The following is a 16,204-nucleotide window of genomic DNA, read 5'->3' on the forward strand; positions in this document are numbered from 1 at the left end:
GAGAGCCACAGGTGACTATAGGGTGACCAGGAGTTTGGAAATGACAGCAGGACAACCAAGAAACGTACATCTCCTTAGCATGTTAAGGTCCTTAGGGTCCAAGCGTGCCATAAAGCTCAGAGAACTTTCTCAAAGCCATCTTCTTATATACAGGAAGCAGACCACATCCCTCAGGCAGCTACTCAGCTGCCCCAGTAGATTCCACCATGGAGCTGATTACCAATCTCACCGTGGGGAATAACTACATCCAGCTGCCCACCCACACAAAACCAAGTGCAGCCAAGTTGACACACAACTACCACAGGCCCTTACTGCAGCTCTGGGACCAGTACCCTGGCTGGGTTTAAAGGATAACATTTCTACTGGGGCTGATGTTGCCAGGCTTCCAAAAGACAAGGTAAGGCCTAGAATGGAGGCTCAGGGAAACAAAGGGAATTGCACCTTCCCAAAACAATATCCTATGGGCTCTGGAATTGAACAGATATTCAAATCTGACTCAAAAGCCAGCCCCACCCAAGTTCATCTAGGTGAAGCTAGGAAACAGGAGGTGGGTTAGGATGACCCTTGGAGAGACAGAAAATTGAGACTTTCTGATACTGAATCCTTATGGAACTATGGTTGGCTAGTACGCGCTGTTGAGTCGGACCCAACTCATAGTGACCCCTCCTTGGGTTTCCGAGGCAGTATCACTACGGAAGTAGATTGCCCCATCTTCCTTCCGAGGAGTGACTGGTAGGTTTGAACCGCCAGCCTTCTGGTTAGAAGTCAAGTGCCTTAGGCACTATGCTACCAGAGCTCCTGTATGGAACTATAGTGCCTTTTAAAAATTAATTTTAAAAAATAGCAAAGGAAATGAAGTGTCTACTATCTAGATGTCACACCTTGACCCAACACTACTTTAGCTAGATCCAGGACCAGTCTGGTTCCCAAGAAAATGTCTGATACTTGTTCCTTCTCTCTCTAGTGTCATTTTCTACCCGTCATGCCAGTCTATCTATGGTACACAGTTTTCAAGAGTACAGACAGAAACAAGAAGATACAAAGATTTTCAGAAGGTCTCCTGGTGGCATAAACAGTCCTCTCTTGGCTGCTAATCTCAAGTTTGGCAGTCTGAATCCACCACCCCGCAGTGCCAGTGAAGCAGGGCCTGACAGTCTGCTTCTGTAAGAATCACCACCAAGCAAACCCTACGGAGCAACTCCACTCTGTAACACATGTGGTCATCATGAATCAGACTGGACTCAACTGAAACAAGTTTGGGTTTTTTTTTTTTTTTTTGGTAGATAAGACAAAGTTGAAATTGCCTTGGAATAGATTGTAAATCATATGTAAATTACGTGTGAAATATACATATGGCCTTCTAAACTGTTTATACCCTTTGGGAAAATCCCCATGGATGTCGCAGCTCACAGCTCAGGAAGAAAGGAAATGGCTATGAAAGCAAAGTCATTTGTAAGCCCCTATGACCATCATGAAGCCTGTCATGAGGATGACGAATACAGAGAATAGAAACCATTTACTGAAATGGACCAGGGAAGATGCAATATTCGGGCATCAGGCATGAAGTTGCAGGCCTCCATCATTTAAGCTAATACTGTCTCACAAATCTAAGATATTCCACCCTCCTCCGATGGGTAATTGGGGAAAGTATTTCAGGGAGGAAGGAAGTTATTCACAGAGGAAAAATAAAATTGATTCAGGAAAAAAAAAGACAAGTTATCTTTGCCAAGACTTTTATTTCATTCACTTTCAGGGTAACTTTTATTCCCGTGAAAATCCACATATATCGTTTCTTTTTCCATATTGAAGTAGAGAAATTAAATGTCACTAATTGCTGCCAGTGCCAAGTGCCAACGTTGAATCCTTATGAAGCCACAAGGACTTTCTACATAAAATCAGAAGGGAAGGGAAACATTCACCCTCACCTGATGTTTCTGGAGGAGCTAAGGAGATGATGAAGGTGGAAGGGGTGGGTCTCAACAACGAGAGAGCCACAGGTGACTATAGGGTGACCAGGAGTTTGGAAATGACAGCAGGACAACCAAGAAACGTACATCTCCTTAGCATGTTAAGGTCCTTAGCATGGTGCAAATAGCTTGTGCTCAACCACTAACAAGCCTAAAGGCTGGAGGTTTGAATCCATGCAGCAGTACCCTGGAAGCAAGTCCCAGCAGTCTGCTTCTGTAAAGATTACAGCTAAGAAAACCCTGTGGATACCATTTTACTCTGTAACACGTGGGGCTGCCATGAGTCGGAATGGACAGCAATGAGTTTGGTTTTCAGCATTCTAAGGACTTCAAAGAAAGGAAATTCAGTTAACTTGGTAAAAAAAGAACTATTTTAAGAACTAATACTTATTGACTGTATACCATAGACAAGGCATACCTCTTCCTGCTTTACATGTCTCATTTCATTAAATATAACTCAACAGGAAAGGCATAACTATAATTTTGATTTTTACAGGTGAGGAAACCAAGGCCCAGAGCCAAAGTCATACAACTTAGTAAGGAGGGGAAGGGGGAGGATTCTAATCTAAGCCAGGCAGATGAACTCCCTAGCCTATAATGGTAACCACGGCACTAGCTACCTTGCCTAATTTGTGCTGACGAATAGAAAATAGTACCTGGACATTAATTCAACTTCATTTGTGCCACTGACCCCACTTGATTTAGGGGGCATTGGGAGATCCATTTAAATGACCACCCCTGTACTCTCCCCCATCTCTATCACCAGAATCTACAAAAATATGAAGTTCATCCTATCCCAAGTCATTTCATGGGGTGGTTAAGCCACTTCCCTCTTTAAAATGTAAATTCAAACATTTGTACATGAGACACACTCAGATTTCACAGTTGCTGACACCATCATATGCCTGTGATCATCCGGACAGTGCAACTAAAAGCTTTTCGTCAAAGACAGGTGCATTGCCCAGGCATATTTAGACAGAGGAAGAAAAAAAGAGACACGCAGCCATGGGATGAAGAAGCTAACCATCATGAGCCTGGGGAAAGGCACAGGGGTTGGCTTTGGTTGGGGAGAAGAATTCTTAAACAAAAGAAAACCTCCACCTACTTCCATGGTTTTGCCTCTGACCAGCCCTCCCCTGGGGACTCCCCTGACTTTCATTTATGGACTTCCGTTTCCTATTCTAGCAGGTGTCCATGACAGGCTTCCAGCAGAGCCTAGGCTTGTTCAACATTTTGATCAATGGCTCAGTTGAGGACATTGACAGCGTGCCATCCGAATGTTTCAATGACCTAGAGCTGAGAGGACTGATTAATTCGCTAGATATCAGAATCTATATCCAAGAAGATGTGGGTAAGCAAGAGTGAGGTTTAATTTTGAGGGTCAAAAGTAAATTTTTTTTCATCAAAGGTAAATTTGTCATTCATCAAAGGCAACATTGATACACAATCCCCCTCCCCCATAATAAATAAAAAGAAGCTGATAGTCCCATCTCTTCCCAGCACTGACTGTACCAAGACTAGGGTTTGATTGACATTATGGTGCCATATATTAAAAGGGGTATTAAGCAGGTGAGTCTGTTCAAAGGAGAATGAATAACCAGGATGAAGGGTACAAAAAGCACATCACATGAGGAACAGCTCAGTCTAAATAAGACACAGCTAAATGAGGGCACGTGAGCTGTTTTCAGGTACTTTAAAAGTTGATAGATACAAGATAAAGGAGCAAACACATTCTGCCTGAACAAAGGTAGAACAGGGGAAGTAACTCTGGCTGGAAATGCCGTAGAAGAGAGTCGGATCAGAGTGAGATTTTAGGAGATGACTGCCCCAAATCACTTCCAACTCTAAGATTCTGTACCTCTATGAACCAAGGTGATCTCCAAAGGGACCAAGCAATGCACTGGGTTGAACCATTAGAAACTGATGACACTCGACTGTTTTTAATCTTTAAAAATGGCAATTTCAAGTAGTTCAACCTAATACCCTGAGAACATCACCCATAATCAGAGTAGTAGACATGATACAAAACTTTAATTCATCATCAAACAGTCATCATAGCTGACATTCAGGGAGAGTAGCTGAATGTTTGCATATGTTTTTGGCATATAGTACTGGGGACATATTGAATAGCTGTGACTAATGATGATGGTTTCCATCGACATAGAAGAGAAGGGAGCCTGTAGCTAGTTCTCCAAGGCAGGTGTCACCAATGTCCCGCCTCTTCCATGATACCACGTTCCATCCTCACCATCTATTCCTCTGCAGGCTGTAACCATACCAGACTACCAACTCTTTTCCTCTACATCAACTTTGTTCTTACAACACAGTCACTGGACTGAAGAGAAAAGGTTTCTTCCAGTCACACCGTGAACCGCCAGTATGCTTCTGTATGGCACAACCGCAAGGCAGAGGAAAGAGAGTCTGCATCCCACTCCCATCTCTCCCACCTCGTTATATGGAAAGGAATGGCAGGCTCTCCTTGTACATGAGTACAATGGGAGGAAAGAGATGAAGGCAGTCATGCTTGTCACTCTAAGGGTTAAAAGATCAGCAATTATGGCTTTTAGAAAAGATGTTTCTCAAAGGAGAGGAAGTCCTTGCTCTCCAACTGTCATGAACTTCTTTAAAATAGCTCTTCATTTGGGAATGACATGAAGCTGGAAGGGACGGCTGATATGCTGGATGGAAGAACTGTACCCAAACAGATCATGGTGTGCTGAATTGAACAAAATCAAAGAATGGCCCCAAACCAAAGTCAAATAAATCAATTGCACAAGTCCAGGAGGGGGAGAAGCATAGCTTAGCAGCAGCACACACAAAAGTTGCAAAGGTTTTCATTGGCTTTAAGTGCAATTTTAGTATAATATTATAGTCATTTACAAAAGAAAAATGCTAAGGTGTTTGTATCTACACGGCAGCACCAGAGTCTATAAAAATGAGAGCAATGGGACTGCTTTATAAGGAACTATTTGGGGCATGCCCCTAATATTCTAATGTCTAGGCCCCTTTCTTTGGAAGGGAAGCAGGAGGGAAAAAAAGTCATTTGTTCAGAGAAAAATAACCTGGACGAAAGAACTTAACACTCTTGTATGAGCTCGCCCAAAGAAACTTGAGATGGTTTAGCCTTTAAAAAAGAAAATCCTTAAAGACAAAAGCCCTGTCTTCAAACGTCAGGAATGTAATTAGATCTATTCTGTGTGTCTCCAAAGGAAGGACGCAGCACAGGTGGGTAAAAGCTATAGCAATTCAGAATAAGGAAGAGCCTTCTAACATTCAGGCTGTTAGGATAGAAGGGAATGGCTAAAGGAGCCATGAGTTGCTCATCACTGTAGGGGTTCAAGCCAAGTCTGGATAGGAGCTTTAACAACCTTTGAGTCCCTCCTAGCACTGAAATGTCGATTCAACAAGAAAGTTATATCAGCACATCCAACCAGGGCACATCAAAACTGGTTACTTCCAGTTTGACACCCTACTGAGAATTTGCATTTCCAAACTCAATATTCAAATATACTGACTCAGAATCTATGGTTTATCAAAATCCCCAGGTGACTGTTATTTCACATGCCTTCTGAGACCTAACCCAGCAAACTCATTCATTGGCTGAGCCCAGTGTTTCCAAAGCCAGGTCTAGGAACTGGGAGGCAGGTCTCCAAGCCTGTGTAAATAAGCCGTGTGATCTTAGTTGAGTTATATGGAAGTTCTATGGCCTGATTATCCTCCTCTTCAAGGACATAATTGTTCTAGGACAGTTTCTCAATGGTCTCACCAATGGCATTTTATGCAGGACAAATCTTTGAATAAGGCTTTCTCACATATTATAGGACATGGAACATTTGTAGCCTCTTCCTAATAAATGCCATTGATGCCCCCTAATCACAGGGATAACTATAATGCCTCCACACAATTCCAAATGCCCCCAGAAGAAGCAGAACTATCCCATTTGTGACTCTAGTGATAATGCTAATGACTTTTCCAGCTCTAACTCTGATCTTTGGAAATGAGAAAGGAACTGGGTGACCATAGCCAACACCCTTGTGGATCTACCCCTCTAAGAAAGTAGAGGATTTAAAAAGGCTCTAGAAAAACAGCACCAAGGCCCGGTGATCTACTTCCTTGAGTTACCTAAAGCTGGAGGCAGGCTGGGAAGCATCTCCTTACTCACACTTACACTCATCAAGAACAGATATGGGAGCCAAGGTGGTCTTCCCAGGCCCTAGCCGGGCTAGATACTAGAAGATGAGCACTGTTAGTCCAGCCAAGGGCCCCCTTCCAATCCAATTACATACAGTTGGGGGGTGGATTTCCCTACAGCCTCCATGCCCCACTGAGCAGAGCCCAGAGATACACACAACACGGGCACTGAATAAGAACTGATTCAATTACCTTGTGTCTCAGACTGAACCCCAATGAAAAGCAGACTTTCTTTCAGAGGGGAGTAACGTAAAACTAAGAGCTGAATCCTAAGTCCTATTTATTCACCCAACAAGTATGTATTCTGAGGCTGCAGTGTATCAGACACTGTTCTAGGCATAGAGAACACAGTAGTGCACAGGACCAATAGCCCCTGCCTTCATGGAGCTTACACTCTCTTGGAGCATACATTCTGGTGGAGTTACCTACAAGGCATAACAGGTGATATAAGCACAGTGGTCAAGAGCATGGCTCCAGGACCAAGCGTATTCGGGTTTGCATCCTCCTCCACTGCTTCTAGAGAGTGCCTAACTTCACTGAGCCCTAAATGGGTCTAATAGCAGAATCTAAGTCCTGGGGCTATCAAAATACTTCAATAATGCATGCAGCAACCTAGTATTTCAGTGCCTGACTCTAAATACAAATGCAATAAATGCCAGATTTTTTACTCAACAAAGTAATAAAAGTAAGAGGCAAGTGAGATCATTCTCCAAAAGAATAGGAAGAAAAGACAAAATCCAGTACAGGTACTACTGAACTTGGGGGCTGAAAGCCTTTGGCAATGGAGAAAGCATTTTCCTAATGCTGTTCCCCTAGGTATCTCAGACTGTGGCATGATAGACCCAGACAGCAGACGAAGTCTGAGAGGTCATCTGATTCAAACTCTACCTGTTAAAGAAGCCTGAGACCCAGAGAAGTCACAAGACTTGCCCAAGGCCACACAGTCCCTGAGGATGTAGAGTCAGGAGACAGAACCACAGAGCAAAATCCCACACTTGTGTTTAAATCCTGATACCTACATACCTGCTTCCAACCTGCACAAAGAATGTCATTTCTTGGAGGCAGAGTTTCTTAGCTGTGCAGTGGTAGGTACCTGGCACACAGTTGGTCCTCTCTAAATATTGGTCCCCTTTCCCTTCTCTTCCTGGGATTCCTCAGGCTATTGAAAGCAACAGTGAGATGGCCAGGAGCTGAGTTTGAGGACCTCTTCACTGAAAGCAGAAAGATCATGAGCAGTGGGAGAGTGTGTGTCATGAGGGGAAAACAGAAGGTGTGTTTCAGGGCTGTTGCAGTACAGCCCAGGAAGCAGCCGCCAAACAATTAGAGAAACAGGACATTGGTGTCTATTTCCTTAAATCCCTCTGAACCTAAGTACCTTCATCTATAAAATGGAAATGCATTCAAAGGATCAAGTGAGATAACTTATAATAATAAATAACCAGTGGGCATGGAGTTGACCCCAACTCATGACAACCCCATGGGAGTCACAGCAGAACTGTGCTCTGTGAGTTTGTTGGTATTTTTTATTTTTCTCTTTCTTCTTAGGGTTTCCAATGGCTGCTTTATGAAAGTAGATCTCAAAGTCTTCTTGCCAGGCCCTTCTAGGTGGATTAGAATCCCTAACCTTTTGGTTAGCACCCAAGTGCTTACCTGTTTGCACCATTAAATAGATAATTTATACAAAAATAAATAAATAAAAACCCTCACTGCCACTGAGTTGACTCTGACCTCTGACTCAAAGCCACCCCCCTTCGGTTTCCAAGGCAGCAAATCGATACAGAAGTAGATTGCCCTGTCTTCCTTCTGCACGAAGGGCTGGTGGGTTTGAACTGCCAACCTTCTGATTAACAATCAAATGCTTTGGGCGTTACACCAGCAGAGCTCCTTTAAATAATTTATACATCGCTTACTATATGCCAGGCTCTGTTCTAAAAACTTTACGTGTGTCGGCTCAGTTAACCTTCTGAAATAAGTATTCTTATTATCCCCATTTTACAGAAGAAAGTAGGGTCCATAAGGTAAAAGAACTTGAACAGGCCACACAGCTGAGATAGGGCCAGGAGTCAACCCAGGCATCTGGCTTGGAGTCTGCTTTAACCTGGATTGGGCAAACGTTTTCTAGAAAGGGCCAATAGTAAATATTTTAGTTTTTGGGACCATGAAATCTCTATTGCAACTATTCAGTTCTGCCTCTGTAGGCCAAAACCAGCCAGAGACAATATGTAAATGAATGAGCACAGCTGTGTGTCAATAAAACTTTAGTTATGAACACTGAAATTTGAATTGCGCATAATTTTTGTGCTTCACATTCTTCTTCTTTTGCTTTCAACCATTTAAAAATACAAAAACCATTCTTAGCTCACACACCATACAGAACTAGGCAGATTTAGCCCACAGCCTGTACTTTGTTGACCTCTGCTCTGTCCTATACTACTCTGCCTCACAGTATGCAAACTTTTATATGGCAACTGCTACATAGTAAATAGTCACTGAATGGTTCTTTCTCCCTTCCCTCTCTAAGAAGCTCTGGTGGTACTGTGGTTAAAACAGTGGGCTGCTAACAGAAAGATTGGCATTTCAAACTCACTAACTACTCCACAGAAGAAAGATGAGGCAGTCTGTTTCCATAAAGATTTACAGCCTTGGAAACCCTATGGGGGTCACTATGAGTTGGAATCAACTCCATAGCAGTGGTTTGTTGTTGTTGTTGTTGCTGTTTTAAATCTCGATCTAACATTACCAGCCTAGAAAACAGATATTTTATGCTGTGCCCAGGAAAAGAGATGAGGATCAAGGCTCTAGCAGGATGAGCGAGCACTTTCTCAGTAAAGACTTCTCTGTGGATGTCCAAGGGGAGAAGAGAGACCAGGATTTTTTGAGGTGGTGCATCTCAGATTCTAATGTGCACACATCCAGGTGTCTCGATAAAATGTAGTCTGATTCCGCAGGTCTGGGCTGGGACCCGAGTGTCTGAATTCCAACAAGCTGCCTGGTAACGCAATGCTGCTGGTCCGTGAACCACACCTGTGCCAGCCAGGTCCCAGGGTGTCCCCTTTGTCTTCACACACACATGTCAGACTCCTCAGATGCTGCCTCCTGACTTCCGGCTCAGAACAGGGTCCCTCAGGCCAAACTAGCCTACTCCCTGGGGACAGGGCAGGACTCAGGACAAATTATCAGCTGCCCTCCCCACAAAGAGCCCTGAGGTGACTGACACTGAAGGAGAAGGACAAGGTGGGACAGAGATCGAGTGTGGGCAAGAGGGAGGCTGGCAGAAAAGCTGTCCGCTCCTTCCGGCAGCGGCAGACAGGAGCCCTTCCTCCCTGCCCGCCTGCCAGGGCTCTGATGGACTGAAGCAAGAGGCCTATTTCCTCATCGGGCCTCTGAATAACTAGGGCACTTCCACAAGGTCACAGTTATTCATTTAAATTCCAGCTCTAATCAGCAGGCAGAGCCTGAGAAATTATCCCTTCTGAAGAGAGGCTGTCATTGGAGGCCATCAACAGCCCCACCTGGCTGAGGGGAGGAGGTGATGGGGGAGGGGTCTCTCAGCCACAGGGCCCAGCTTCCTAGATATGCCACCATCTCCCCATTCTCCTCCTTGCCTCTGAAGGGCTTTATATCCCTTTGGCAGAGAGCTCTGGAACTCACCAGAAGGGCAGGGTCATGAACTACACGCTGAAACTGCCTATCCTGTCCCACAAACAGCCCAGGGAGACAATGACAAATCCCAATGGTCCCCAAGTGTGTGATAAGCACCTGCTAGGAGATGCTTCTGGGAAGCAACTGGTTGCCTGGCCTTGGAGATGTCCCCTCCCCTCTCTGAGCCTCAGCTCCCTCATGTGAAGAGTAAGAGAGCTGGACTCCATGGACATCCTTGTAATTCCATATGTCTTGGACCCTACAGACTCACAAAGCCTTTCCCTGGTGCTTGTGGCCACACTTCTGTTCAATCAAATTGAGAAGCTGCCATGGGCTATGCACTGTGGGTAGAAGTGGGAATGCAGACGCAGATAAGACACAGCCCTGGCCCACAGCTCTGCCCTGGAAATGGCAGGTTGAGAAGAAAAACAGCACAACCAAAAGAGTCAGACAGACTTGAGGTTACATCCTGGTCTTGTCAGTAGCAGCTGGGTGACTCTGGGCAAGTTACTGAACCTCTCTGAGGCTCCTCTGCCTCACCTACAATGAGGACCATGATATGCACCGTAGAAATGTTGATGTGAAGAGCTAAATAAATAAGAGAATACTTGAGAGGGCCCAGAGCTGAGCCACCAGCCACACACATCAATGCTTGCTGTCACTTTTATTCTCCCAAACCTCCTTCTCAAAGCCTAGGAGGAGGGGTTTTTCTGTGTAGACACTGCATGAAAATCACTTACCTTTTCCCTCCTAGGTAACCCCTTTCTCCAAGTCCTCAGCCTGTCTCCTGGACCCTAAGAAAGACGTTGCCTACCTGGCCATTTCTCAGACTGCGTTTTCCAGTAGGGCCAGTTCTAACCAAACTCTTTCACATGTAAAATTAATCAATTAATCAATCTTCCCTTTCTAGTCTTTCATTGGCCTCTGGGTAAATAGTTACATTAGCTCATAAAATCCTCAATTTGTTTTCCTGAAGAGGAGGGAAGAAAAGTCATAGAACCCTACAGGTTTCTTGTTTCAGAGCCACAGCACTTCTGGCTGCAGATCACCTGGCCAGGGGTGCAAAGAGGCAGGAGGCCGCCCATCAGACACAGCCAGGGCCAGCTCACTCAGGCCACATTTTGTATGTCCAGGGCCACCAGGGAAGAGCCCAAACCAGTCATTTACTGCAGGCTCAGAATCCACCAAAAAAAAAAAAAGGAATTGGTGGAATGAAGAGGTTGGCAACCAGCCTTTCAAACCTCAAGGACAAAACCAACAGCGCAGTATTTGGGAGCAGGGTAGATTTCCTTCTTGGACATGCTACTAAAGAACTAGATGACCTTAGCCACAACTCTTATTTTAACAGGGCCCCACTTTCCTCAGCAGTTAAAACTCAGAGAGTTAGTAAGAGAATAAAATGAGGTAAGGTGGTAACATGGGAATGGTGGTGTGTCAGGTTACAGTTGTTACCTGAGGAAGGGTCATCCACTGACCTCCAGCCCACTGAAGAGACACAGAGCAGAGCCTATGGGCCCACTGCATTTCACACCACCATACCATCTAACCTATGGCCACAGCTACCCAATATGGTGTCTCTGTCAGAAGCAAGAAAACATGCCCGTCTGGTCAGATGCAGGCCCCTGCCTCAGGCTTGGCAAAAGGAATGCTGGCTGGATTTCATACCCTGTGCATTCCGTCAACTGGGAGCCTCTGCAAGATACAATGCACAACTCTACGTGGTGACCCTGGTCACAAGGGGGAAGAGAGGTTAAGTCAAGAGGCACTTTTACAAATAAAATCCGAGGTGTTATGCTTACTCCATCACCTCCTTCAGGAACTAGAGCAAACAGAGAGGCCTTTTCTGAACACCTTCCATAAATTAATAACTTCTCATACTCACTATCTCCCTTGCCCTATGTCATTTTTCTCTGTAGCACTTACCAGCACCACCCAAGATAATATATAATTATATTGGGAAAGACAACGAACTAATGAACAAACGTGTGTGTGTGTGTGTACATGCAAGAGACCCAGGTTAGATTCTCAGCCAATGCACCACAAGCAGAGCCAGCCCCCATCTATCACTGGAGGCTTACATCTTGCATGTAGCTATGATGTTGAACAGTTTTCAGCAAAACTTTCCAATTAAAGCAGACTAGGAAGAAAGGCCTGGCCATCTACTTCCAAAAAGTCAGTCACTGAAAACCATGTGATTCACAATGGTCTAATTCTGTTGTGCATGGGGTCAACTTGATTTAAGGGCCAACTCAACAGCAGCCAGCAAAAATAGTGTGTGTGTGTGTGTGTGTGTGTACAATATTAGTTAACACACTAGCTCATTATCTCTCCTCCTTCATTAGAATAAAGGAAAATTTCCATGAGGGCAACAACTGTGTCCTGTTTTGTTCACTGCTTTATCCTTGTGCCTACAACAGTGCCTGGAATATCATAGATTCTAAGTAAATATTTGTTGGGTAAATGATTGAAGTAAAATATTATTAAATAGAAGAAATATATTTAACACCATCTTCCTAAGAAATACTGTGATGTGCTTTGGGCCAAAAGCTAATTATTTTCAAGTGGGGAGGCAGAAATAAAAGAGAGACAAGCAAAATCTCCTATACTAACTAGGGAAAACTGTATCATTCTCTTATGTTGTACAATATTCCATATAGATCAACGATCAGAAGAACACTACCCAAGTCTGGTTTGTTATTTCAGATATTGCTCAACAACAACAAAAAAATACATCTATGTGAAAAGGAGCTCTGGTAGCATAGTGCCTAAGGCACTTGACTGCTAACCAGAAGACTGGCAGTTCAAACCTACTAGCCACTCCTTGGAAGGAAGGTTGGGCAATCTACTTCCGTAGTGATACTGCCTCAAAAACCCAAGGAGGGGTCGCTATGAGTTGGGTCCGACTCGACAGCACATAACAACAACAACATGTGAAAAGAGTATTGTTAGTAATGAAAATGTCACATTACATCTCTAAGCAAAATAAACACACAATTGTCCTTCTAGGAAATACTTACGAGATCTTCAATCATTGAGACATCTTAGTCACAGGACCCAGCATGTTCCAATGGAGTGGGCATGGGCTCTGAAGTTAGGAAATGCTAAATGCAAATCCCACTGCGACCACTGACTATCTCTATGACCTTGGACAAACTGTGAACCTGTCAAGCCTTAAATTTCCTTCACATTAAAATGAAAATAACAATACCTACCGTGCACTGATGTCATAAGGATTAAATGTTAAAAGAACTGAAAAGAAAACACATGTGAAAGATACTGCTCTCTTCCTACTTGATAGGATTAATTATTCTTTTGAACTGAAAAGACCTAGACAGTTTGAAATGGTCTTCAAACTTGGTCCAGCATTATCTGATACTTCTTATGTGCAGATGGTTGAGTCATTCCATACGCACCAGTGCTCCCAGTTTGTCTGTCTCTCTCTGAGTATAATGTTTATTTACATTTCTATATCTGCATGTATACACATACAGATGTACATGTGTGCCTATATGTATACATGTACAAAATGCTTAACATGAGGACTTGAGGATGTGTTTTAAGAAGAGAAATGTATTATTATTATGGTCCTTCCATTTGCCCATCGACAAAGCCATTCCTCTTTTTCTTTTTTACAGTAAACACATATTATTTACATAAGCAGGGGGCAAAAAAACAATAATGCTAATCTCATTGTGGAGAAAAAGACATTTCTTAAAATAAAAAGAAAGAAACCTTTCTTTACCCACATAATATTTTCCATACTAAGTATGTCATATTCCAACTTTTACACATGAAAATACAGAAGATAAGATTTATGGAAGATAAGGCAAAAATGCTCATTAAGTTGGAGGATAGACATCTTGGGACTTCTTCAAAAATATTTTTGAAATTTGCTTATTTTCCATTTCCTTGATTTACCCAGAAACGTTACTCAGAAAGAGGTGGTTGCTTACATATGGGAATGACATTCCTTTGGTTTTAAAATGGTTCTTTGAAACCAACGTACATCCATCAATTCAAGGCATTTCTTCCTCTAAACTTATATGTAACATTCTGAGATTATGTCTGTTATAACCCCCAGGAAAAGACTTCATTCAGAGTCACTCAAACCATGCACAATTTAACAGGGGGAAATTCCCAGGGCAGCCATGCAAACACAAAGACTCACCTGGACCTTGACTGACATCTGTGGCAGCATTTTCAAAGGGAGGGAAAGGGAGAGGGGAGAAGAGGGGAGAAAAAGGAAGAAGAGTGTTAGCAGCACACACACGCAGTGCAATATGCCCTTGCATGACTCTCAAGTTCATGCAAGATCCACAAGTGCTGAGCTTCTAAGCACTTAGCTCTACCTTCACCCAAAACCACCCATGCAAGCTGAGGGGCTGAGCTCCCTTTTCACTATGCATGTAGCAAGAGAGCTGAGTTTCACATCTGTCCGGAGAGACACCATGCTGGAATCAGATAGGGCTCCAAAGAGCCAAACAGACTGGAATCCTGCAAGAATATTGGTTAAAATATTCTGGTTGATTTGTGCACACCGACACCAAAGCAAATCCTCCTTCCCCTTCAGGTACCAAATGGGAGTCAAACAAAGTTTCCCAGCAGAGAGAAAAATAATAATAATAATAAACCACTCCATGGAAGAACAAAGAGAAAGAGGCATAAGAACTAAGGGGAAGTTGCAGCTTTATTTAGCACATAAGACTGAAGGACACAAGATCACAAAACATTTATAATCACCCATCCCTTGGATTCCCAGTGACCATTCTTCATCACAGACGGTGGTATGTGCACATAAGATTGTGTGTGAGTAGATAATCACCCTAAAAATTGAAATTCTGCTTCCCTCTTAATTTTACTTTGTGTCCCATCATAAATGAGCAAGAATTGGCATTTGAAATCACTGATGGCTACAAATAAACAGCCAACCCTGGGAAGGTTTATTTCCAATGAACTTTCAAAAATTGAAGAACACTGTTCACTCTTATCTCCATGAACAACACACTCTCCTCTCTCTACTCAAATGTGCAATAGAATCATGCTGAGGAAGTTTAACCAAGGGCAGCCTAAGGCATTGATAAAACCCCTAAACCAGACCTGTCACTTGTCCACAGCACCCACTACAGCACAAGAGAAGGAACAAGGAGTGGTCAGAAACCCATCCAGGTAATCCTGAGGGGCTGACTCAGAATCACTGAATTCTAAGGAGTTATAGACATTTGCTGTTATAGTTGGATGCCGTCAAATCATCAAATCAGAGCTACCCTTTGTGATAGAGTGGAACTTCCACACAGGGATTTCTTAGCTGTAATCTTTAGAGAAGCCTATCACCAGGTCTTTCTCTCATAGAACCACTAGGTAGGTTCAAACCACCAGCCTTTTGATTAGCAGCCAACTGCATAACTGCACAACCAGGGCTCCTTGTTATAAATAGATTTAGTTTAGTTCTTTTTTGTTAAATTAGAGGAAGTAAGAGGTTGAAGAGCTACCTAAGATGAGAGATCTATGTAAGATCACACAGCTATTCAGGCACAGAGTCTGGAGAAGACCCTAGATCCCTTGACCTCACCCAGTTCAACATTCATTCAACTGCAACCCAGACTTTCAAGGGAATGTGGGACCCCAATACAGTTTGCAGGCCAAAGTGAGCACCCTGAAGGCATGGGGAAGCGGGGTGACGGTCTTCCAGTTGTAGTTTGTCCTCTGTGCTTTCAATTTGCTGTCTTAATAAGGTGGGCAATGTTCTCCATACAATACTAAAAACACCTACAATCAGATTAGTAAACCTCCAGCATTCTTAGGGCTCTTGAGCCAGAAAAATTCACTTATTGGACCAAGCCGAGAGCTGTGCCCAGGCATGAGGGAGGAACAGACTCATGGCAACAGCTGAGCAGGTCTCCTGCCCACACCCTGTGTTCCCTCGAAGCTGAATCTGCCAACGAGATTTCTAGAGAGCTCTGAGTCATACTCTAGCCACATCACCCTTCAGGTTCTCTGGTGACTTAGATTTAGGGGTGGAGTGGCAGGAAGGAGGAAGAAAAGAGATGAAATAGAAGAGGTGGGAAGAGAAAACATGCTGCATAAATAACTAAGCAGGGCCATTAACTGTGACTGATGGATTGCCTGGCATAGTGGTTGTTAAAATACCCCTTAATTAAACAGAATATCAAACTGTTTACATGTGGTGGAGTTCTGTGGCGGGAGTGTCAACACCGTTGTTCAAAGCAGCATGCTCTACAGGGGCACCAAGACCTAAGGGGGACAGGCTACCTTGGGATCCCCAAAGGTCTTTCAGTACTAATTGTTGTTGATGTTGTTATTTACCATCGAGTCAGACCCGACTCATAGTGACCCCTCCTTGGGTTTCCGAGGCAGTATCACTACGGAAGTAGATTGCCCAACCT

General features: G+C 43.6%; 1 protein-coding gene across 1 annotated transcript in view; it reads right to left on the minus strand.

The window, feature by feature from the left end:
* Positions 1–16,204, minus strand: part of NRXN3 (neurexin 3) — a 2,130,901-nt gene that overhangs the window by 2,078,753 nt on the left and 35,944 nt on the right. Inside the window, exon 2 of the mRNA XM_042781017.1 lies at positions 13,969–13,986. Coding sequence (XP_042636951.1) covers positions 13,969–13,986 — 18 coding nt within the window. The remainder of the gene's footprint in view (positions 1–13,968; positions 13,987–16,204) is intronic.

The sequence above is a fragment of the Orycteropus afer genome, unplaced genomic scaffold (genome assembly GCF_000298275.1).
Source record: "Orycteropus afer afer isolate SDZICR_OR568_19922 unplaced genomic scaffold, OryAfe1.0 scaffold00079, whole genome shotgun sequence".
Taxonomy (NCBI): domain Eukaryota; kingdom Metazoa; phylum Chordata; class Mammalia; order Tubulidentata; family Orycteropodidae; genus Orycteropus; species Orycteropus afer.